General features: G+C 35.5%; 1 protein-coding gene across 2 annotated transcripts in view; it reads right to left on the reverse strand.

Moving 5' to 3' along the window:
• Nucleotides 1–5,795: 5,795 nt before the first annotated feature.
• Slc6a15 (solute carrier family 6 member 15) overlaps nucleotides 5,796–23,626 on the reverse strand; it is a 31,352-nt gene continuing 13,521 nt past the window's right edge. The window contains exons 6-11 of one of the 2 annotated variants that reach the window (XM_013350390.1): nucleotides 20,242–20,483; nucleotides 19,948–20,140; nucleotides 16,245–16,437; nucleotides 14,851–15,010; nucleotides 8,334–8,496; nucleotides 5,796–7,147 (exon numbers count right to left, since the gene is read on the reverse strand). In XM_013350390.1, the coding sequence (XP_013205844.1) occupies nucleotides 6,776–7,147; nucleotides 8,334–8,496; nucleotides 14,851–15,010; nucleotides 16,245–16,437; nucleotides 19,948–20,140; nucleotides 20,242–20,483 (1,323 nt within the window). In that variant the 3' untranslated portion in view covers nucleotides 5,796–6,775. The remainder of the gene's footprint in view (nucleotides 7,148–8,333; nucleotides 8,497–14,850; nucleotides 15,011–16,244; nucleotides 16,438–19,947; nucleotides 20,141–20,241; nucleotides 20,484–23,626) is intronic. The other variant, XM_005358108.3, reaches the window with a different exon arrangement.

The following is a 23,626-nucleotide window of genomic DNA, read 5'->3' on the forward strand; positions in this document are numbered from 1 at the left end:
ACACACACACACACACACACACACACACACACACACACTCACACATAAACATATAAGTACACATAACCACATAAACACACACACTGTAGGGGCGGGAAAAATGCAGGCCCATTCCCACATTGTCTGGTGGTCAGAGAATCTGAGAGACTTACAGGTGCAATTTGCACCTTCCACACGGGCGGTGGTCACCTGACTTCTCTTGAAGTCAAGCAAACTCGGAGCTATCCTAACAGGTGGTCAGGAAATGCTAATATAATTCTGCTCGTTCCACTGTAACTATGAGGTTACCTGGAGAGTAGGTGTTCCCAGCCTACGTGGCCAAGTGTTGACCAAGTAAATATGACTTGACTCATTTCTGCTACCTAGGAAACAGAATGGTAATAAAGCTTTTTGTTATCTTCTCCACCAGTTTACGTTGATATAAAAGCTGTTTGAAAAATAACCAGGAGGGTGGATTTCTGGATATGAATAATCCCTGAAAGTTTTTTTTTTTTTTTTTTTTGTGACTGGTCCTCAACAGCACACACAGAAACAAACAAAAATTATGCTAAGGTCAGAGTGAAACCATGTATTTTGTGTGATTATTGTTCTAGGTTCAGAGCTAATGATGCTATACTAATGATGCTATATTAGTCTGCTATGCTTTCAAACAAATCATCATGCTTAAACACTCTCATCTTTACTTCAGATCTTGAAATATAGGCAAGGGAAAATTCTATAAATTAATTACATAATAGCATGTTGGTCTTGGCACACTAAATACCACACTTTAATCAGAGTACTATCACTTGGGAGGCAGCAGAAGCAGGGAGATCTCTGAGTTTAAGGTCATCCTGGTCTTTACAGTGAGTTCCAGGACAGCTAGAGCTACACAGAGAAACCCTGTCCCAAAAAATTATTTTTATAGTTGTTAATTATTTTATAGTTATTAATTGTAACCTATAAAGACTATGATGACATCCTCAAGGACGGTGCTTTATGTAAGTTCCTATTTAAACCTTTCACTGTGTTTCACACCATGTTTTAAACCTTTCACATGTTTCACAGGGGGAAAATACATCAAACACAGAAATTTGGAATGACCAACCACATTCAATCCACTGCAAACACACAGATATGAGCTGTCCTTATATTTTCAACATCTCCTTTTTTTTTCTATTCTTTCATTCAAAAATGTTTCACCCTTTCATGCTAAATGTTACAAATGTTTTGGAAATACAGTTCTGACCAAAACAGAATTCCTGACCTTTGAGAGTTCATTGAGTAATTTAGGAAAGAATTTTAATATAATGAGAGGAATGTTCTTCCAAGGACGAGAAAGAATGTGATCAAAGTGAATATATGCATTAAGGAAAGTACCATCTAAATGAGAACTGAAATGTGGATTGGATCTAACCAAAGACAGAGGATAGAATTGTCACAAAAGTGAACACAGGAAATAGAAGGGTTAGTTGAGCGTTCAGAGGACTTTATTAAAGAGCAGCAACAACTGTCCCATGTGCTAGCAGAGAGAAGAACTGAGACAAGATCTGTCCTGAAGAAAGTCAGCATTATCACACAGAGCTGACCCTCAAAGAAGTGGAGAGATTTAGAATGATTCTTCTGCTTCTATACTTCTTTTTTTTTTACATAAAATACTATAAGGTGCTTTTAGTTTTTGTTCATTTTTTAAAAAAATAAACTTTTATTTTATGTACCTGCACTGTCATGCAAGTTTTAAAGAAAATGTTTCATTTTTATTAAAAAAGTATTTTCTTCTAATATTAACAGGTTTTATTGACTCCTAAAACACATATAATAAAACTTAAAATATTAAAATATAGACTTTTATAAAATATAAAATATCAAGAAAGTGAATGCAATGTATTGATCATTTAGTAGTAGCTCTGCCCACTAGTATAGAAATTTCTGATTACTCTTAGATAAGTGAGCCAGTTTTCCCTCTGTATCTTAGGTATTTTTTGTATCTTAGGTATTTGTTGTAAGTCTCTTACTATGGATAGAGCATGACACATTTTTGATAAATGATCTTTGAAAATAAATAGAACCTCTTAAAATATAAGAGCTATAAAATAGATATATTCACAAACTTTTAATAGTACATTCAGAGGTTCCAAAAAATTTAAACCTAGAGACTGAAGAACCGGTTAAGAGCACCGGCTGCTTTCCATAGGACAGGGTTGGATTCAATTAACACCCACATGGTAATAAACAACTATTTATAATTCCAGTTCCAGGGGATCCCACACCCTCACATGGACATGCAAGTGGGCACATGACCAAGGCATGCAAACAAAAATAAATTAATTTTAAAACTCGAGTCTGATACAAATAAGGGCAATAATAAGGTACTGCTGTCACTACGTCTTTCAATATTTGTATAGAAAATCAGGATTACTGGACTGTTTATAAAGTATAATTTTAGTGTGATCATTCTCTTTAAAATTCAAGTCCATCTTGAGAACTCATCAGTAGATGCTAGACAAGCTGCTCAAGCCTAGCTAACCAGTGATGGACACAGGAAAGGAAAGCAGAATCTTCAGTGTGTTCCTCTGCGTAATGCAAATCTTTCCTTAATAGTGTTACAGAGGCAATTAAAAGAAAAGAAAAGCTCATCCACATAAAAAAAATATTTCCTCTTCTCTGATGACTGGCATGATAACATGCAAGTAAAAAAATGCTACTCAGTGTTTTGCCAGATAAACTCTGTAATAGTTAATCATTCAGAGCAGGTTGTTAATGCCCAAATTACTTTTCTTTATCCCTCTGAATTTTATGCCATAACGTTACTTAAAATAATATGATCATAATAAAAAAGCAATACTTGTATATAATTCTTGAATACCCACAATGATGATATTTATAAAAAGTTAGGCACTTTCAATTTGTCATGCCAGAATCAAGCAAAACGAAACTCAGAATTAATACACATCTTATTTAACATCACCATATACATTAAAAATGTATGCCTTTGATCAACATTATGAAACATATGATAATTTCCGGTCATGACTCCAATCCTAGAACTAACTGCATATGCCTATTGAAAATAAGTTATCTGGTTAGTCTAACTATAGCAAAAAATAAACAACTGAAAACTGTGAAAACCTGAGGTTTCACATAGGATTATTTTGTAAAGTAAGGTAGAAAGATAAATAGCAAGGTGATTGATTACAGCAAGAGTGTATTATGCTATTGGATGAGTTTTTCCATTTTAATAATAAAATGTTTACCTACATGTTTAAGTTAGGATTTGTTGGAATGTAACTATTTTATTAATAACTGGAAAAATTTCACTATTGAATAAGAAAAACTTCCTTATGTTTTATGGCTATGAATTTCTGTGATGCACATTCTTATCTTCCTTACCACAAAACCAAGTGCAACCTGGAAAGTTTGTTATCGCTTCCTAGTAGAAAAAAGAGTGGGTCTAATGTTTGTAGCCAATCCATCTTCCTGACAACCTCCTTCTGCCCGTAATCATGGGAGAAACTATAGTGGACAGAAAGTGAAAAGCTGACTGAACGGTAACTGCATGATGTAAATTCCATGTTGCTATTCATAATCCAGCAGGACTTTTGGCAGTGAAGTTGGAAACTGTAAGCATGTTCCAATAAACAACCCCTCATCATGGCTCTATAAATAAGTCCAATAAATTCATTGGTTTCCCATAAAAAAAATAAAAGGAGTGAAAAGAAAGGTAATGATGAGCAAATGTGATATTGTAAACATCAAAGAGGTATAGAAAAGCAAATACATCTTCATGTCATCATATTCTTTTTTGTTTGTTTGTTTGTTTGTTTTTTAGAGACAGGGTTTCTCTGTGGCTTTGGGGCGTGTCCTGGAACTAGCTCTGTAGACCAGAGTTCTGGTCTCGAACTCACAGAGATCTGCCTACCTCTGCCTCCGGAGTGCTGGGATTAATGGTGTGCACCACCATCGCCCGGCTCATGTCATCATGTTCCATCACCTAATTATGATCCTGCCTCCTAAACTGAGACTCTGACCTCAGCAATGAGCGCCTTTTCTCCCTCAGCCTTTTTATTCTCAGAATTGCATTCTCAGTACTGCGATAAGAATTCTACCATTTTTCATTCTGCTTTGTAACTGCCAAGAGACATCCCTTAGCCATGACACTCCTAGATGTAAATTTAGGACAAAGCTTGAAGAGTTAGAAGAAAAAAAAAGTCAATTGATTCAAATTTTAGCTTTAGGGAACAATTATCTCCAATTATTAACTTTTGTTGCTATTGTTGACAAATACCAACGTAGCTGGGGAGAGAACAGATAAAGTTCTCACAGGCAATTAATATGGGAAAGGGGAATTAAGACTAGGGAATTAGTAAGGAAATGTGATATTATCTATATTTTAATTATAATTGTCATGGCACATTGACTTGCTATTTATAAAGAGTAATGTTGATCTTTATTTACTTATTTATATTGAGTCAGGGTATCTATTTAGCACAAGCGTTCTTACATCACACTTTGTGGATTGTGTTGAACCTGAACATGCAGCAATTCCCTGCCTCATCTTCTGAGTACTGGCAGCACAGACAAAAACCACCTTACCTTGCAGATTTTTATTTAACAAACACTGAAATCAGGGCAAAGACTACCCGAAAGAACATCTGAAGAAGTTGCAGCATGACAATACAAAACAAAAGGACATGTCTCTTTGCTCTAACCTCTAGACCAATGTTTCTCGTGCGGCAAGCAGGAGTCTTAGAATAAATTTAAATTGTTCTCCGAGTCAAAAACACACTTCCTGCATTATTCTTAATTAGTTTGAGAATAAGGGATGGAGATATGTTTTACTGTATAAGGTAGGATCCCAAACTATAAACTTTGTCAGAAGAGAAATGAAATCAGCCCCTCACAGAGCTCTTTGTGCTACAACACCCTACAGAAAATTGTAAGGTATGGAAGCAACATATGTGTCCACCAAAGCACCAGCAGAAAAAGAAGTAACCACTTTTATATATAAAAGCAGTGTTATATATAAAATATAAATATTATTTAGCAGAGACAGAGAGAGAGAATGGGGGGGACTGTCATCTGGGACAACACTGAAGAAACCAAAGAAATGAGAAGATCCAGAAACAGATAGCTAAATATTATTTGTTTTCACTTACGTGTTAGCTTTTTTCTTTTTAAAACAACCATTGTAGTTGGAAACTGACCATAGAACAATGAATTACCAGCAACAGAGTAGAAGAAGAAATGTAGAAAAATAGACATGCCGTTATGAAAATGATTAGAAATGGAGATTAAATGTAGAGGGTTCTTATAAATCATAGGCATTAGCAGGGCAGGCCTGGGCATGCATATAACTCAGTGGTAAAGCACTTGCCTTGATTGTGTGATATGCACATAGGTTTAACATCCAGTAAGGAAAGAAGGAAGGAAGGAAAGAAAGGAATCTGACTATAATGAATAAAACTGCATTGTGCATTCAGATTATTCTATTGTGTTTCCGATTCTTTATCTAATGCTATAGATGAAAAAAAAAATGAAGCAAACATTCAAGGCTAAACACAGTTTGTTAGAAATTATATGCCTTTTTCCATACTTTGAAACTGCATGAGAGCCACTCATCAATCAATAAACTTGATTGTTTATTTGTCTGTAAAGTGGTGGCAGCCCTGTGACTTTGTTGATCCCACTGGAAATGTGATGATTACTACAAAATGCTCAAGTGCTGGCTGAAATGCAAGGCGACCTTGCTCACGAATTGCAAGAGGCGCAATCCTGTCCAGGTGAGTCAAGGAAAATCAACGAGGAAAACAAACGCCATTGTCTAAACTTCGTTTATTTGTAGGTTAAAATGTAATGCCATACAGTTTTAACAATCACTTAAAAAAAGGATTTGTATTTGCATAAAATGAAGCAAAACAGAAATATATGAAATCAAATACTATCTTGCTTCAGGTTTTCAAATCAGCACTTAGCGTCCCGATATGCATCTCTATACATTGTAAGTATATTATATAAATATACTGTAAGTGATCTCAAAACCACAATAAATATTAAGTAGGTTTTTAGGCACACGGCATAAGGAAAATGCAGAGTCTGCATAATTCTAGAGAGTGTGGAGCAACTCACTCTTAAGTCATTTTCACCCACCTATTTTACACAATATATACAGACAGCCATCACATGTGATCTTCTGTCACCTCCGAATCTAACATTCATCCAGCATTAAGTGCCTTCTTACTCACTCTTTGATATTTTGTTCTATATGGCTGTCACATAAGAAAATACTTCGCAGTCTTCTTCAATTAAATGCCTAAATAAGTAGAGCCTATCTACAGAACATATTCATGGAATTATGCAGAGTGGTATGGACTCTCCCAACTGTGCCAGGTAATCCTGGGACTTGCTCTGAAGGCAAAATTATAAATTTTAAGATATACCAATGATTTTAAAATTGCCAATAATATTAAATTCAGAAATCATTAGAAACTGAGGTAACACCTGTTTTCTTTTTAAAGAGATAGAAATACTTGAAAATATGCCAAAAGTATCGTTATTTTTAAAAAAAAAATCCTGGCAAAATATGACCTCAGTCACTGTCAGCTTTGTTTTTAATCATTTCTGTGCAAATGTAAACTGAGGAACGCTCTTCTTAGACGGTTTTATACTGTTGGGATTAAAGATCACAGCCATGGACACCTGAGATCACCTTCTGATAAGTGAAGCCCAATGCTTCTCATAGTAGAACCAACATCCATTGATAAAAATGAACCACGCCCGCAGGCTGCTGCCATTTCAGCTACAAGTCTGACTCCGGCATATCTGGCATGTCCGCCATCAAATACCCAATCCCATAGCGTCCATTGGGAGCGGTGTCCAGTGTCGGGGAACCACTTTGTTTTCGATAGATATTTTTACCAAAATTAGGCGACGACATTTCGCTTGGTATCTTGCCGTGAATGAGACTTGCGTCATCTCCTTCCAAGTTTACAGGCTCTTTCAGGACTCTTCCTCTCTTGTAGGTCACAGAGGCCAAGTTACCGGAGCTATCGTCTATGAGGTTGCAGCGACGAACAACGAAAACAACAGGGACGGGAAGTATTGCAAGAGCCATGAGAGAGAAGCAGACAACCATCCCCCACACCGGGTAGCTCAGAAATTCTTCGGAAGCCTGGTAAAGTCAAGGAAAGATAAATATCAACCATCTTCTTATGCGCACAGATGAAAGCATTATATTGGTCTTGGGTTTATAAGTCAGGTTCTCAGATAATCATTTCACTTCCTCTGACTGACAGTAAGTAATGGAAATGACATTCAGCAAACTCAATGATTAAAAAGTCTGATCGTTAATATTTTTGTTTCTTAGAATTCTGCCCTGACCCCGTTAAACTTGAGGGAACCCAAAGAGGAGATAAAGACAAAAGGGAGAGGGAAAAAGAGGGGGGCGGGATAATTTTCTCCCAACTGAATGCTATCACATCTATTAGTTTAGGAAAAACCAAAAGAATTGACAATAATTAGGAAAAACTATCAATCACTAAGTCTGGGGGTACTCTGTTACTAAGCAACAGACATGTGATATGTGTACCATACCATCTCTCAAAAATCTTGAAATTTAGATTTCAAAGCACATCTGGTCCCATGGTTTGATAAATAAGACAGGCTGGTCTATGTTTCCATTTTGAATGTGTTATTATTATGCAGAATTATTGACCGTAGAGGGGTTTAAATCAGTGCACTGATCTATAACAGCCAACACAGACCTCATGTTTGAGCCAGTGTGGCTGTACTACTTGGAAACACGCCTTCCATAGTCACTTGCTTAATAGAAAACAATTGTCATAAAGTCTTGATTTAATATTTATTTAAATTATGTCTGTATTGCTAATATGTATTTTAAGCATTGTGAGTAGCTTATATTTAATGAATTTCTACAGATATATATTTTTGGAGCTTTACTATGCTTCCTAGCGTCAAAAGCCATGAAACCACTGTTCTTCAATGATAAAATGAAGAGATCTGGTTTAATAAATAGAAGGCTTTTTGAGTGTCATTTGCTAAAGAAGTTTACAGTGTATAAACATCATAGCTGTATGAGGTGCAAATTATAAATGCTATTAACCCCAAACCAAAGTAGCATCTTTCAAAAGAGATAAATAAATAAACAAATAATATAATACTATCAAGTAAATAAAATACAAAGATTTCTAGCGTGGCATTTTTTTACTTCAAATAAGCTGGAGGGAGTGGGAAATTGGATTGGTATGTGTAATAAAAAATGACAGTTTGTTTTGTTTTAAAAAAAATTTAAAATTCAAAAAAAGAAAAAAAAACAACTTCTTTATTTTGCATTTTACCTTCTCTTCAATCCATGCGTTATAGCCAGGAGGACTTAATCCCATATTCACAATGCTAGCGATTAGCAATGTTAGTAGCATTAAAGGGGAAATGTATTTCCACATATAATAGTAATATCTGCTCGGAGCAAAGCCTAACATATCCGTTAGGTCTTCTATAAACCTGGGGAAAAGAAAACATTTAATTATTCCTCCATCATATGACATTACCTTACTAATCTGATAGAAATCTAGATATAACACCTTAGTATGTGTTGCACTGATCACAAATTCAATGGATAGAGGGGTAGCTCCGTGGGCTAAGTGCGCTCCATTCAAGCGTAAGGGCTTAAGTTCAGATTCCAGCACCCATATAAAAAGCGGAGGCACATCAGTATGCATATCAACCTCAGTGCTGAGGAAATGAGACTAACAAATCACAGGAGCTCACTTGCCAGTCAGTCCAGTTGACATAGAAAGTCTGTGGCTGAGGGAGAGACCGTTTCCAAAAATTAAGATGGAAGGCAACAGAAGATGAGAACAGAATGTTATCCTATGGTTTCCACGGGGACATAAACAGACAACCTTGCCTTCACATAGATGCATACATTCAAACACACACAAATTCAAAATGAAAGATGATGTAGAGAATGAATATTTACTTATAAAATAAATTGAAGCTGTTATCAGTATGTTTAGCATAACCCCCTAGCCAGTTATTGAAGTGTACTATGGATGATAACCTAGAATAAAACTGCAAATTTTGTTATGTTAAACACCCTGAATAACCTTTTACAAAAATTATAGTGATTCTATGCTATCCCAGAATACCACCAGTGGGTGTTTAAATTTTGCAGAATGTTCACTGTTTGTTTTTCTGAGTAATATCATAATTGAAAGAATATTCTCATTTTGCAATTCATTCAAATATCTCTCAATTCCAATCTGAGTCTTCAAGCTTCTCCCCTAGGACTGTCTCTTTACTTTTTCTTGTAGTTTCCCAGGGACAATTACCTGTGGCTACCTCCATTTTCTGGTTCACAAAGACATCTGATTTCCTTACTATTCATAAACTAGCTATGGAACCAGAATCACGGTTAGAATTTCACTGGACTGGAGTGGGAGGCAGGGTTGTCTGGTTACAGTAGTATAATTTATAAGGGAGGAAATTCAGTATCAACATGGTAACAGTATACGGCCGTTGTAAAAACAGTCGTCTCCCTTTGAATTCAGCTAAAAGTGAATCTTGGGGCCACTATGATAACTCAGTGGATGAAGAAGGCCCTGGCAACCAAGCCTGTGACCTGAGTTAGATGCCCAGAAACTCCATAGTGTAAAGACAGAATTACACTTGAAAATAGTTCTCTGGTCTCCTGAGTATACTGGAATATGTATTCCACACACACCCATAAATAAAAAATATAGTGAAATAACAAATACTTAGATAAAGAACAATGAATCTTACTGCTACCCATTAGTCCCTGCATTGATGATCTTTAACTGTCAACAAGCACTATACTTGAATGACAGTTTAGCTATATTCAAAAGTATGTTTTCTTTTCTTGATTATAAACATATATACTTAACAAATAATATATAAAAATGCCTGTTGATGAGCAGAGTTTTCGATTAAATATTAGTTTGATTTGTCAAAATAAAGTTTGTTTTAGTATGATGCTCAATATATTTTCTTGTACTAATAACTTAGAGACCTGGTATTAGCTGTAACATCTGGTTTTGAAGAACTCTGCCTACTCTTTCAATAATCACATTATCACTTACTTCAGGTCAGTTCCTTCAGTATTGTTTTGTGTGGTATGTTTGATATATTAATGTATTCATTATATTTATTTGATTTTATAAAAAATAAATAATAAAAATAAAAATTATTTTCCATTCTTAAATAATTAACTACTTTGCTTTTTTTAAATGTTCCTTTTATTTTGGGGCCGCATTTATAACATATTTAAGTTTTACACACAATTATTTTTTTGAACCCCAATACTTCTGCTTTTCCATCTACTTTTTTCCTCCTTCATATTTTTGAAAATTAAAATAATTCCACAATTCCATCCTTTTGAAATATCTGTCAATTCTAAAACTTTACTGAAGTATCTTGTGAAAATTCTATTTTAATGGCTTGCTGTATGACTCATTTCCTCATTTTCTTTCTTTTGAAATGACTTGTTTTCCTTAAGACTTGACTACACTTAAAAGGAATCCATTTTCCCAAATTTTCAGGAGGAAAGAATGAGGACAGCTCCATGCTCGCAAAAGGATCGATGGTTGTCTTTGTTTTGTCTCGGACCTATGGTCTCTCCTCCTCTCTTTTATCTCTTCTTCCATTTCAGACTGGCCCTGCTTATGTCTATCTTGCTAACTTAATTATCTTCTCATTATTTTTATTCAGAACAGAGTTTAATTTTAGAAGGGCACATTAGTTTGCTGCTCCTTTCAGAACCTTGTTAACTCCCTCACTAAAGATCTTACTGTGTTCTAAGCTCTTTGCAGCCCTTGCAGTGAGGGACGGGACCCAAGATATTCATTTGAGATTAGGCCACATCTTCAAAATAGCACGGCACGCTTTGCTTCAATGAACTAAAGGGATTAAAGAAGGTGTCAGAAACCTAGTTGCATGTTTTCTACTGCCCTCCCCCCTATAAGGGACACTATACAGGTCTTTTAGGTACCAGTGGCTTATCTTAACCTTTCATGAAGGTTCATGGTGGGGGGGATCCTCTTGTCAAAGACTGTAAGTCTTTGGTTTCACTATTAAAACCAGTAAAGAAATTAAAAAAAAAAAAGAACTCAAAGGAACAAAGAACTATGTGGCCATTATCTCCAGGCTTTAAGAACACTCCTTTTACATTTGTATTCATATTTCCTAATAACACTGAGTTAGTATAATTGAATATTTTCTTTCTCTGTGCTAAACTGTTTGCTATGACAAAAGTTTGGATTTAGATTGTCTACTCTCAATTGCCTGCCATCTTTCAAAGGTATTAGTGGAGATTCAGCTAGAAGTATATTAGGTTACTGAGCTTATGAAATCATAAAATCATTGGAGCTGAGCAGGAAGTATTCAATGCTGCTCAATGATGTAAAAGAAAAACTAATTAAATTGGAAAATTCTTGTGTGAGAGTTTCCATCCCAGAACTTTAGATAAATTGTGACCTTTGAAATCAAGCTGTCTTATTCCAAATGACAATTCTGCCATCTTTTAACATACATCTTTCTTGCTTTGAATTTCATTTTTGGTACTTCAAAAACTACTATATCTAACTTGAAAGATTATTGTTAAAATCACAGTGACATATGCAGAACATACGATTTCTTACACAATAGGTATTCAACAAATGCAGCTATTGTTGGCATTACTTTTTCTCCTGTTATGATTGGTTAGAAACACTACCATTAAAAAAATCATATTCTCAATCATATTATATAATAATATAATAATCATATATATCATATAATAATCATATATATATAATAATCATATTATTTGAAGAAGGTTTCAAATAATAAACTACTTAAATGTAAATCTAAATTGATAACTTATTAATAACTAAATTGATAACTTATTAATTGAGAGAGAAGTCCAGTAACAATATCAGATTCTATCACAGTAAAGATTAGGATTCAATGGTTATGAGGTAACACATTAACAAACTTGGTTTTGTAATCAAGATCTAAATCAAATTTCTACCTGTAAAGTTAGCACACTGTGCCTTTTAAAACGGGAAGAAACAATCCCCCATCTTAACAATGTCTGTAATGTTAGCCACCGGAGAACATTTCTCCATATACATTTAATTTTAGAACAATTTTAGGTTCACAACAATGCTAACGTAAAGATGCTGAATCCAATATATCTCTGATCCCAACTTATGAGTCATGTCCCCCATTATCAACATTCTATATCAGAGTTGCATATATATTAGAAACGATAAGCTGGTATTGGCATATCAGTATTTGCTACTGCCAATAGCTAACATTCATTATTGGTATTATGCCTTCTATGGCTTTGAACAAAACCATAACAACTTATATTTATTATTATTATATGTGTTCTAAACACACCTTGGGCTCGATCTACACATATGTCCCTATCCCCAGTTGCTATCAAACACTTATCTGGATACCATCTAAACAGATGTAACAAGTTGGAATCCATCCGGATGCAGCATTATCAGCTACAGCTTTTGTCTCTTAGCAATACGCATTATATTTCCAACGTTGTTTTCATGACTTTGTAGGAATTTATCTAGGATTGGACAATATTTTCCTCTCTGGGTAGATTTATCCATTCATCTGTTCAAAGGTATCTTGACTGTTTCTGATTTTTGACCATTCTTAGGAAAGCTGCTATAACCATTTTTGTACTAGTTTTCATCTGGAATATATTTCTTCTTCGTAAATACCAAACTGTATACCTGACCTGTCATGTGATAAAAGTATCTTCGTTGTATCACAAGCTGGAGAACTGTCTCCTGAAATAGCTACTTTATCTCATATCTCCAACAGCAATGAATGAGGGTTTCTTCAAGTCTATATTCTCATCAGTACTTTGTGCTGTTGGTGTTTGAAATGTTATCCATTCTAGCAAGTGTTAAGAATATCTCATTGTTATCTTAATTTGCATTTAATTTTTCATAGATATGTATATGTAGGTATTGTGATTGTATATGTATGCTTACATATCTGTGTATACATGTGTATGGATGGATGGATGGATCGATGCGTGGATGGATGCATGCATGCATGCATGCATGCATGTATGTGAGTGTGTTGTCCTGGGATTGCCATTGCATGTTATTCTAGCCAGTTTTGTGCCAACTTGAAACAAGCTAGTGTCATCAGAGGAAGGAGCCTTAGTTGAGGAATTGCCTCTATGAGACCCAGCTGTAAGGCATTTTCTCCTTTAATGACCAATGGGTGAGGGCCCAGTCATGGTGGATGGTGCCATCCCTGGGCTGCTGGTTTTGAGGTCTATATTAGAAGTTGGGATGAATAAGCCATGGGAAGCAAGCCAGGAAACAGCATTCAACCATGGCTTCTGCATCAGTTCCTGCCTCCAGGTGTCAGCTCTGCTTGAGTACCTGTCCTGACTTTCTCCAGTAATGGACTATGATCCTGAAGTGTAAACCAAATTAAAATCTTCCCTCCTCAGCTTGCTTTAAGTCATAGTGTTTCATCAAAGCAACAGTAACCCTAACTAAGACACACGTCTTCCATAATGACAATATGTTTATGCAGAGTTTCTTATTGAATGCTATGCTTTTTGGCTAACCAGTCTTCTAGAAACTTCCAGTCTCTCTTTCCTTTATGGAGGAATTATGGGCAAGCCACCATGCCCAAACAACATTTTTTACATTGGTTTTAGGAATCTGAACTTCATTTTTTGTGCTAACTGAAAGTGCTTACTCACTAAGTTATCTCTCTAGCCCCCTTAATTTCCATGCATTTTCATGATGATACAGAAGTTTTTCATCCAGAATTAAGACACAAGATTTTGTTTGCTTTTAAAATTGCTTTTGCTGCTTTCACTAACTGAAATGTGATTATTACAAGCAATTCCTATTCTTCCTGGCTTGTAACTTTGGACAATATTAATATTGTCTCAACTCAGTCAAAATACTCATTCAATACCCATTATTGTATTTAGGTCACATAAGAGACTCTAGTCTTCATCTAACATAAACTTTACACAACTCTCTCATCACTCCATCTGTGTATGTCTGGTGGAGACAATTATTTTAAAACATACTGAATAAATACTTCGAAGTTCTCTTATCCATTGAGATGAACTTGACATTTCATTTCATATCAAATACACATTCTTCACACATAGAAAGTATGCGACCGGGGTGTAAACATACAGAAAAGTCAGTTAATTGCATATGTAGTCTGTGTGCTGTGAATGTATATGCATCTCAGAATAGACTAGGTCATTTTCCCAAATCTTTCCTGACACCAGAAAACATGAACTCCGTCTCTCTGCCTCCGTCTTTGTCTCTCTCTGTGTGTAATGATCTCTCTCTGTCTCTATCTCTCTTTCTCTCTTTTTTTCTCCCTTCTCATAATATAATCCAGGCTAAGATGGAGGGCACAAGCTTTATAATGAAGTGGGGGAATCTGTGAGTCATAGATCTGAGACTGTTCATGTTCTAAATGAATAAGGAGCCTCTTGGGTTTCGTATTCTCATCGTATATAAAATGTGAGAAACAATAACAAGTCAGAGAAACTTATGATATAGGAACATATCAAATACTTTTCAAGTGTGGAAGTTATCCTTTGAATAGGAATTAAGCCAGGGCTTAGAACTCTAGGCAACCTTAAATTGTATGCTGCTCCCAACCCTCATGCACTGAGGAAATGCACGCCCGTAAACTGTTCAATCAAGAAAAGACTGTGAAATACTTGACTAGCTGAAGATTCATCCCTTTTCATTTTGTTCCCCTTTAAATGAAATATTGATCAAACTTTTCAAAAATAGAGGTCAAAAACAGCTGCATGCAATCAAGTATACTTACTTATCTATGCCATAAACAAAGGTTACAGCAATATTCTCCAAGATGACCACAATTAGCAGAGGCAATGTAGCAGAATAATCATCAAACATTGTAACAAAGTAATTTCCAGAGCGCTGCACGAATATCAGGCCAATACAAAATGCTAAGAGGCAACAAATAACTAAAGAAAATAAACAAACGAAAAATTAGCCTTTACATAGAAACAAGACTTTCTGTTATTGTGAATCATTACATTCAACCAATAGTTTTCAATTTTCATAATTTGTTGTAGGCAATAGTTTCTCTGATTCTATGGAAAATTACATGTTAGGAGTAGGTTACACAGGGTTAAACTCTAGATTCAATAGTACATAATTCATCTCCTTAATTCTGGGGCATCCCATCTACCAAGTACAAATAATAACTGAGGGACAATTGTATGACAATTTTAAAAATAAATATCCATTCCATATTTCTCTTATTAATAGAAAAGTCACCTTTCAGGCAGCTCACACTCATAGGTGATTATTACATTTAATAAGCTTCTGTAGTGTTTAAATACCAATGCAATAATGAGTCTAGTGTGATTTCTAATGGATTATCAAACTTACAAATGCTCAAGTTTTATTGAAATATATTGTAATTGAAACATAAGATGAAAAATCCAATTAGAAAAAGTTTCACTACCAACCCATATTTACATATTTTTCTTGCCTGAATAGCTTCAGTGGGCAAAGCAATGTGACGATTATTGGGATGAGTATTCTCCTTATCCAAGTGTCAACTGAGAAGAAATGGTTCCTGCTTAACATCTAAGTCACAAACTTTGGGACACTTGTTATTGTAAAACCTTACAGATACATTTGTAATCTATAGTGTGGTTTTTCTGCACATTTTAAAGCTGTTTATTTTGCCTTTTTGACAGTTAATATAAATAAAGACTGTATTGTATGTCTCAATCTCCTTTTAATGTGAGTAAAATTAGAAGAAGCTGGGAATAGCTTTCTCCACTCCCTTTGTGTGGATCAGATATGAGGTTTCACATACGGCTTAAACTGCCTGCTACTTCAGGCTGTCTAACCCTCTTAAACTGTAAACTCAAAATAGATTCTTTCTTCAATTCCTTATCTTGGACATGTTTTTTTTTTTCTTTTTTTTCATAGCAAAAGACAAGTAACAAATATAGGATAGCAATAAAAACTACTTTTTGGAAAAGATAAAAATTATTAAATACAATTTTTCCTGAAAGAACTAATACACTTAAATAATAAGACCTACTATTATATTATTATAAATTATAATCTATCGTCACATTGATATTAATGCAATCCAAGAGATAACACAATCTAATTATAGTATCTATTCTCTCAGCAACATAAATGGGCCACAGCTAATGCTGAAAAGCAAAATCTCACCAGTGAGTATTTCCTTCCTCACTTTGAACGTGTCCACAACAGGAGTGATGATTCCTTCAATGGTTCCAAACATACTGCCAAGTCCGAGATTTATCAGCATGAGAAAAAACATCACTGACCAGAACGGAGATGCAGGAAAATGAGTCATAGCTTCTGTAAAGGCAATGAATGCCAAGCCAGTGCCCTGCACAGCCTGTAGAACACATACAACCAGTATTAACCAAGAGCAAGAGCCTGAGACGCTTCTATTCAACAGTAATGACCAGAGCTACTGCAAAGAAATATGCTAGCATAAGCTTTTATTCCTTAAATCATGTTCTCCTTCCCAGGACCTAGACTGATGGTATTGAGTAACCAAAGACTGAAATACAATTCAGAGTTGCTAAGCAAAATATACAACCAAATGGTGTTGGTTATTATTTCAAAGATCTGGGAATGATAAAGTGTATTAGTAAATAAATGATATTTGTTAATTTTGTTAAAACTTGTGAATGCAAATACTGATTTATTGCAATAAACACAAAACACGATATATATGTATGCAAATATTTCTGGCCCATGAAGTAGCTTAGTCAGCTAGAATCAAGAAAATAAACAACGGAAAGAATAAACATTTTAGCTTAAAAGAATGCAAAAGAAGAAATTACTGAATTATAGAAAGTCAGTTTTCAATCTTAAGAAAAATCAATTTCAAAGGAAAAAACAGAATGAAACACCTTTTTGGTCTGGTCTGTTTCTCTCTCTCTCTCTCTCTCTCTCTCTCTCTCTCTCTCTCTCTCTCTCTCTCTCTCTCCCTCAAAAGAGTGGAGAGGGATATGTGGGGAAATGGGAAGGAGCAGGACAGAGCTGGGGGAGGGGAAACTGTGGTTAGAATGTGCTTTATGAAAACCTTCTTTTATTCCTCTTACACTGCCTTGTGATCAGGACATTTGCCTTATCTTATTGTACCTTATTTTGTGTTGTTTATTTGTTCTCCCTTGGAGGCCTGTTCTTTTGTAAAGAGCAATGGAGGGGGAGTGAGTCTGGGAGGAGACTAGGTGGTAGGGGAGAGGGAAGAAGTGGAGTATTGTATGAGAGACGAATCTATTATTGGTAAAAAATGCAAGAAACAAAAGAGAAAACACATGCTTTAGATAAAAAAAAAATCAAGTGCACCCTTATCTTATCTAAATCTAACATTCCTGTGTTCCAATGTTTAAAAAAAAAACCTTTGGTTCTTTGGTAATTTTTACAATTACTGAAACTGATAGAGAAAAAAGTCAAGAACACACATGAAATTATAGGCATGTTTAAAGACTTTCTGATTAGGACTGCATTTGCTGAAAACGATGCTAACAACTGAAACATTAGGTATCCTGAAATTAAACAACTTTTGTACAAGAAAAGAAACAAATGAATAGGCAGCCTATAGATAAAAGTTTGCAAGTCATCCTGAATATCCAAAATATACAAAGAAATTTAACTACTAAAAAAGAAGAAGAAATTCATTGGTTCAGTGTCAATCATTGCCTCACCATCTGCATAATCCAGAAGTTTGATGACTTCTATTTGGGTAATTTCCAGAAGAAAGATCATTTTTTGGAATTCCCTGTCGACAAATCATTTTCAGATGGACTATTCCACCACAATTAAAGTATTTTGTGTTTTGAAAAAAAAAAGAAGAATAAAAGCACAAAATATATGGACTGAAGAAATGAACAGCAATTTCTCTAAAGATGAACCACAAACACATTCAAAAGCTCAACATATTAGCTATAACAGAAAAAAATTAAAATGATATTATTTGTTATTCATCTTACAAGTCCTCAGAGCAGTCATCAAAAAAAAAAATCACAACGAATACTGGTGAAATTATTGAGAAAAGGAATTCTCATATACCACTGGTAGGACACTAATGATATGGAAATCACTACGAAATTTTCCTCCAAACTAAAAGTGGATATACCATAAAACACAGATGTACCATGCCTGGTGTTTAATGAATGAACTCCCCAATAACACATCACAGGCATACTTGAACATTAGTTACTGTAGTACTGTTGACAACAGCTTAGGTTAGAACCAAGTAGGTGAGCATCAACAGAGGAATGGCAGACATGATGCAGCATGTATATACTATGAAATTGTGTTAGTGCCTAAAAACAGGGTCATATCTTGTACAGAAAGTGAGTATAACTGAAGATATTCATATCAAACATACTTAGTTTTAGAAGGACTAATCTTGCATGTTTTCTCTCATTTCTCGTTTGTAAAATGTGTGTGTGTGTATGCATGTGTGTGTGTGTGTGTGTGTGCTTGTGTATTTGTGTGTGTCAGTGCGTGGTTAGTGGAAAAAGTAGGCCATTTACTGATTGAGTTGTTGGATTCTTATTATTTAGCAGTTAAAGTTTTTTGCATATTTGGTGTGTTTCCCTTACCTTTTTTCTAACACACATACACAATATATATTTAAGCATTAAAATAATATATACATGTGTTAAATTACACATTTGTTAAAGTATAAACAACATTGTCTGAGAAAACAAACATTAGGAGGAACTCTTAGGAGGAGTGTGCATGGGAAAAATATAACTCCCAAAGGAAACTGTTCGTTTGTAACTCAGTACTATGTACAATGAATATACAACCATAGGCAAAATGTACAATGAATATACAACCATAGGCAAAATAATTTTTAATGAAAAAAAAATGAGGCCACAGGTCTGTGGGTGAAGTGTTTGCTGTACAAATATTAGGATTCGTATAACTGCCTAGTATCCATGTAAAGGCCAGGCCTGATGCCATGTGTCTATAACTGCGGTACAAAGGTAGGAGCTTGATGGCACACACAGACATAACAAGCAGATCCCTGTGGTTCCAGGTACATTGAGAAATCAGAGGTAAAAAAGTGATTGGTGAAAACACCTATCAAACTACGGTCTCTCTGTACATTCCCAATGAGGAAATGCCATCACATGTACACACAGACACACACATAGACACACACACACACAAAGTGAAATATGTTATTAGTATTAAAAAGCAAAACTCTACACTACTTGCATGGTGATTGTATTACTTCCGTTAAAAGAATTGGTGAACAAACTAGAAATTATATTTTCTCTTAGAATTCAAAGTTATAATTATTTAAGGCTTCAGCCATAGTTGCCAGCATGCGATATTTATGTTGAGTTTCAGGCATAGCTATCTATATTAGAGCAAATGATTAATGGCCAATTTCTGTCCTCCTAATTGACAATGTATGCAGATAATAGCAACCAATAGAAGGATATTTATTACTTTTCCCCAATTTCTTGCTGATTAAAATATATTAGAGTCTAAGAAAAAGACATAATCAGAATGTGTTGAACTCAACTGTCTAACAAAAATTATCATTCATTCATTTATCCATCCATTCATTTATCAAAAACTCAAAAATCAAAATTCAAGTTCTGCATTAAATTTTGTACCAAAATGTGTATCGGATTAGTCTTCATTCTGGAAGAGCTATTGGTTTGAATGCTGGTGAGACTTCTTTTTTAAAATAACCAAAATCATTGTAAGTAAACATACTCTATGAGATGCAGAGTTATCTGAGTTATCTGAGAATTTTGAAACTGCATCGCTAGGCACTGTGCAACCCACTTCACTGAAGAACGCTTTGGGATGATGCATACTTGAATTGAATGATAATTGCTTGACTTCTCAGACATGGCTTACTAACTTTATTTAGCTCATCCTCGATTTGACAGGAGTTGAGATGAAGAACAGCAAACTCCTCTTCTTTTACTTTTTGAATGATGTCATAAACTAAATGATAATCTTCCGCAGTAACAGCTGAAAGGTTAATGTGATGGGGAATGACATCCCGACTAATGTTCCCCATTTTCAAAAATTTCAAAATCATCTCAGAATTCCTAAAAAATAGAGCAGAACGAGAATGAGCACCCTGTTTCTTTGACGCAGGTTTTATAGAGAATTGTACCATTAGAAGCAAATGGAAATGATTTGTCCATACTGTGAAATGCATTTTTCATTCACGATATTGGCTTTGAAGCCCAAGACTGCAAACACCACCAACGTCGCCAGGACAGAAGTGATGAAATTGATGAAGGACACGAGAACAGCGTCAAAGTGGCAGTTATTGTTTCTCTTGTTGTAGCTCGAAAAGGCAATGACTCCACCGAATCCCAGACCTAAGGCAAAGAAGACCTGAGTGGCAGCCTCTCTCCACACCTTGGGCTCCAGCATCATTTCGAGCTGTTTGAAAATAAGAGAGAATTAAAGAAGTCAGGAATAAATCCCAAGTTCTGAGCAATTCACTTATATGAGATTAGATCATTTTAATACGGATAAGTGATATCTGTAAACCCAAATGTAATTTAAAATAGGAAAATAAATTATTACTTAGGAATATTTTTTTTTTCTAGAAAAGTAGCTAAGAATGCAACAGGGAATATTATCAAGTCCTTACATAGTGACTTTTCCACTTAAGAGAGAACTATTCAGTGTTTCCAGATAAATCATAACCGCAGATGGTGACAGAGAAATTACTACTCTTTGATAATTTCCTATTTTATATCTTTCCTTGTCTTTTCCATTGCATAATACATCAAGTACCAATACAAAGGGAAATAATCACTGCACATCCTAGCCTTCTCACGTTTCCCAAATTTTGCTGGAAATCTAAGGATGGAGGTAACTGGTACATGATTGGAATGACTGGGCTGCCACGATACCTTTCCATTTCTTCGAGAACAGAAGGAGGTCTTTGCATTACGAGTGTTCTGAATGTGCAAACACATCCCACCTTGTGGGCTGTGCCTTACTTCTTTGAAAACTCATCAAATCTTTCAAGAACGTAATGAAATAAATCAATTCAATAAGCACTTAATCTTATTTCCATTCATAAAAATGCTTAATTGGTTTTTTTTTCTCTCTCTCACATTGAAGTCAAATTGTCTTTATTGGGAGTAATGTCAAGGTAGGTGGTAGCTAAGAATATGAATCGTACCAAATCCAACTGTGATGCTAAGAGATTTAATGAAAGTGCAAGATAACGGCTGGAGAGATGGCTCAGACGTTAAGAGCATTGGTTGCTCTTCCAGAGGTTCTGAGTTCGATTCCCAGCAACTACATGGAGACTCATGGCTGTTTGTAATGAGGTACAGTGTCCTCTTCTGCCCTGCAACCATACATGCAAGGAGAATACTGTACACATAATAATTCAATAGATATTTTAAAAGACACAAAAGCCATTGCACTTTTTTTTTAAAAGTGCAAGTCAAGGCAACTCACGATCCTCTTCATTCTGCTTTTTCAATAGAAAGAGTAGCAACAAAATTATTGCCACGTTTTCAACCAAAGTCTAACTGTCCAATATTGATAGTGCATGAAGACTATCGTGACAAACACAGATAAGTGCTGTGCATGTTTTTCTCATTTATATTCATGCAGCTGTTGAATCTGCTATCTGAGCCTTTGAAAAGATGAGAAACCAGCCCATTGCCACATTGCATGTCAGGGGCAGAAATAAATAGTAATATTCAGAACCTCTAAAGCTACCACTCTTCCTCAAATATTGGGATGTATTGCTTCAGATTATTTAAGTTATTTTTAATACTTTATGAAGTATTATTATTGAACATAATATTAGATCAATATTTTAGCAAGCAACTATATTTTTAACAGCTGTTTAATATGTGGGGTATTTCTTCAAGTACACTCAGCTGTCTATGATGGCGTCACCACTAGATGGCAGGAGAGAGCCGTGTCTAAAGACTTCTTTTCCCCTGCTTTCAAATATCAAGGTGAATTTTCCACTTGGTGTTTCAGGGTATGTGTGTGTGCTTAGGTACATCCTTTCCTACATAAACAATGTAAACGATGTAAAGTAAAATAGCTTATAACATGCCATGTCTTATTGATGTTCACTGGAGACTTGCCCTTTCCTGAATGGAAACAACAAAAGAGGTGGGAATTGGGGGTAGGCCAGAGGTGGTGGAAGGCCTGGGAAGGGGGAATGGGAGGCGTGGGGGGGGGGCAGAGAGGCTGAGGCTCGGATGTAAAATAAATAGATGAAAAAGTAAATAAAATGGATTTTTTTAGATTAAAAAAAAAAAGTAACTTATCCCAGCACCTTGTTGAAACAGCGTGATTGCCATATGGATGAGGCCAGTCCTGACTAAATTCCAGACCATAAGGGACTATAAAGTGATGCCCTGTCTCAAACGAACAAACAAAATGTATGCTATAATTATTTTAATTTTTTGTCAATACCCTATATCAGTAATTCTCCAACTTCCTAATGCTGAAACCTTTTAATACTGTTTCTCATGTTGTCCCAACCATACAATTTATTTTTGATGCTAGTTCATAACACTGATTTCGCTACTGTTATGAATCAATATACTAATAATTATACAGACAGAAGATTGAAAAAGGAATTGGGACCCACAGGTTGAGAACTACTGCCCTAGAACAAACAAACAGCATTTGTCTGTAGGGGTAGCCCCAGCCAATCACCTTGCTTGTAGAGCGGGGTCGCCTGAGGAAATTTTTTTAGCCATTACTTTATCAATAGTAAATGGGAAGTTAGCTAGCAAGAAAAGAGGAAAAAAGGAAAGAAAATAAACTAACATTTTAAAGGAGATCCCTAATACAAATTAAAATGTTACTATAAGCTAAAGTTTTAAATGCTAGATCCATGTAAAAATTCATGTCAGTACTAAACTATGTACTAAAATCAAACTCCAGAACTGTGTGACAGCCAGTTGTGAACTGGGAAAGCAGTTACAGTTCAGAAGTTAAGCCAGAAGAATTAGTTGCCTTGAACTCAAGAAACATTTTCTTCAGCGCTCTGAATATAAATCTGTTTGGTCATCAAGTATGTGAGGCTTGGAGCAGATTTTAATTCTAAGGTGGTTGAAGTGTATGAATCCAAAGCAGTGTTCCACCGAAAGTTCTCAATGGCACCAAATATTAAAGAGCACTTTTGGACTAAAGAAGAAAACCAGACGCCCACGTCAGCATTTTTGCTCCTACAGAATAAATACAAACTCAGACCCAGACATACAAAGAACACAGCTTCTTTTACCTCCTAACAAGGCAGCTGACAAAGAATTCCACAGAAGCTAATCCCTTCTGCCCCTGCTCAAAGGACCGTGCTTACAGACCCGCAGTTTATTAAAGATTTCTGTCTCTTCCCCGCCACCGCCTCCCATTTCCCTCCCCCTCCCCCAATCAAGTCCCCCCATCCTCCTCAGCCAGAAGAGCAATCAGGTTCCCTGCCCTGTGGGAAGTCCAAGGACTGCCCACCTCCATCCAGGTTTAGTAAGTTGAGCATCCAAACTGCCTAGGCTCCCCCAAAGCCAGCACATGCAGTAGGATCAGAAACCCATTGC

The sequence above is a fragment of the Microtus ochrogaster genome, chromosome 24 (assembly GCF_000317375.1).
Source record: "Microtus ochrogaster isolate Prairie Vole_2 chromosome 24, MicOch1.0, whole genome shotgun sequence".
NCBI lineage: Eukaryota > Metazoa > Chordata > Mammalia > Rodentia > Cricetidae > Microtus > Microtus ochrogaster.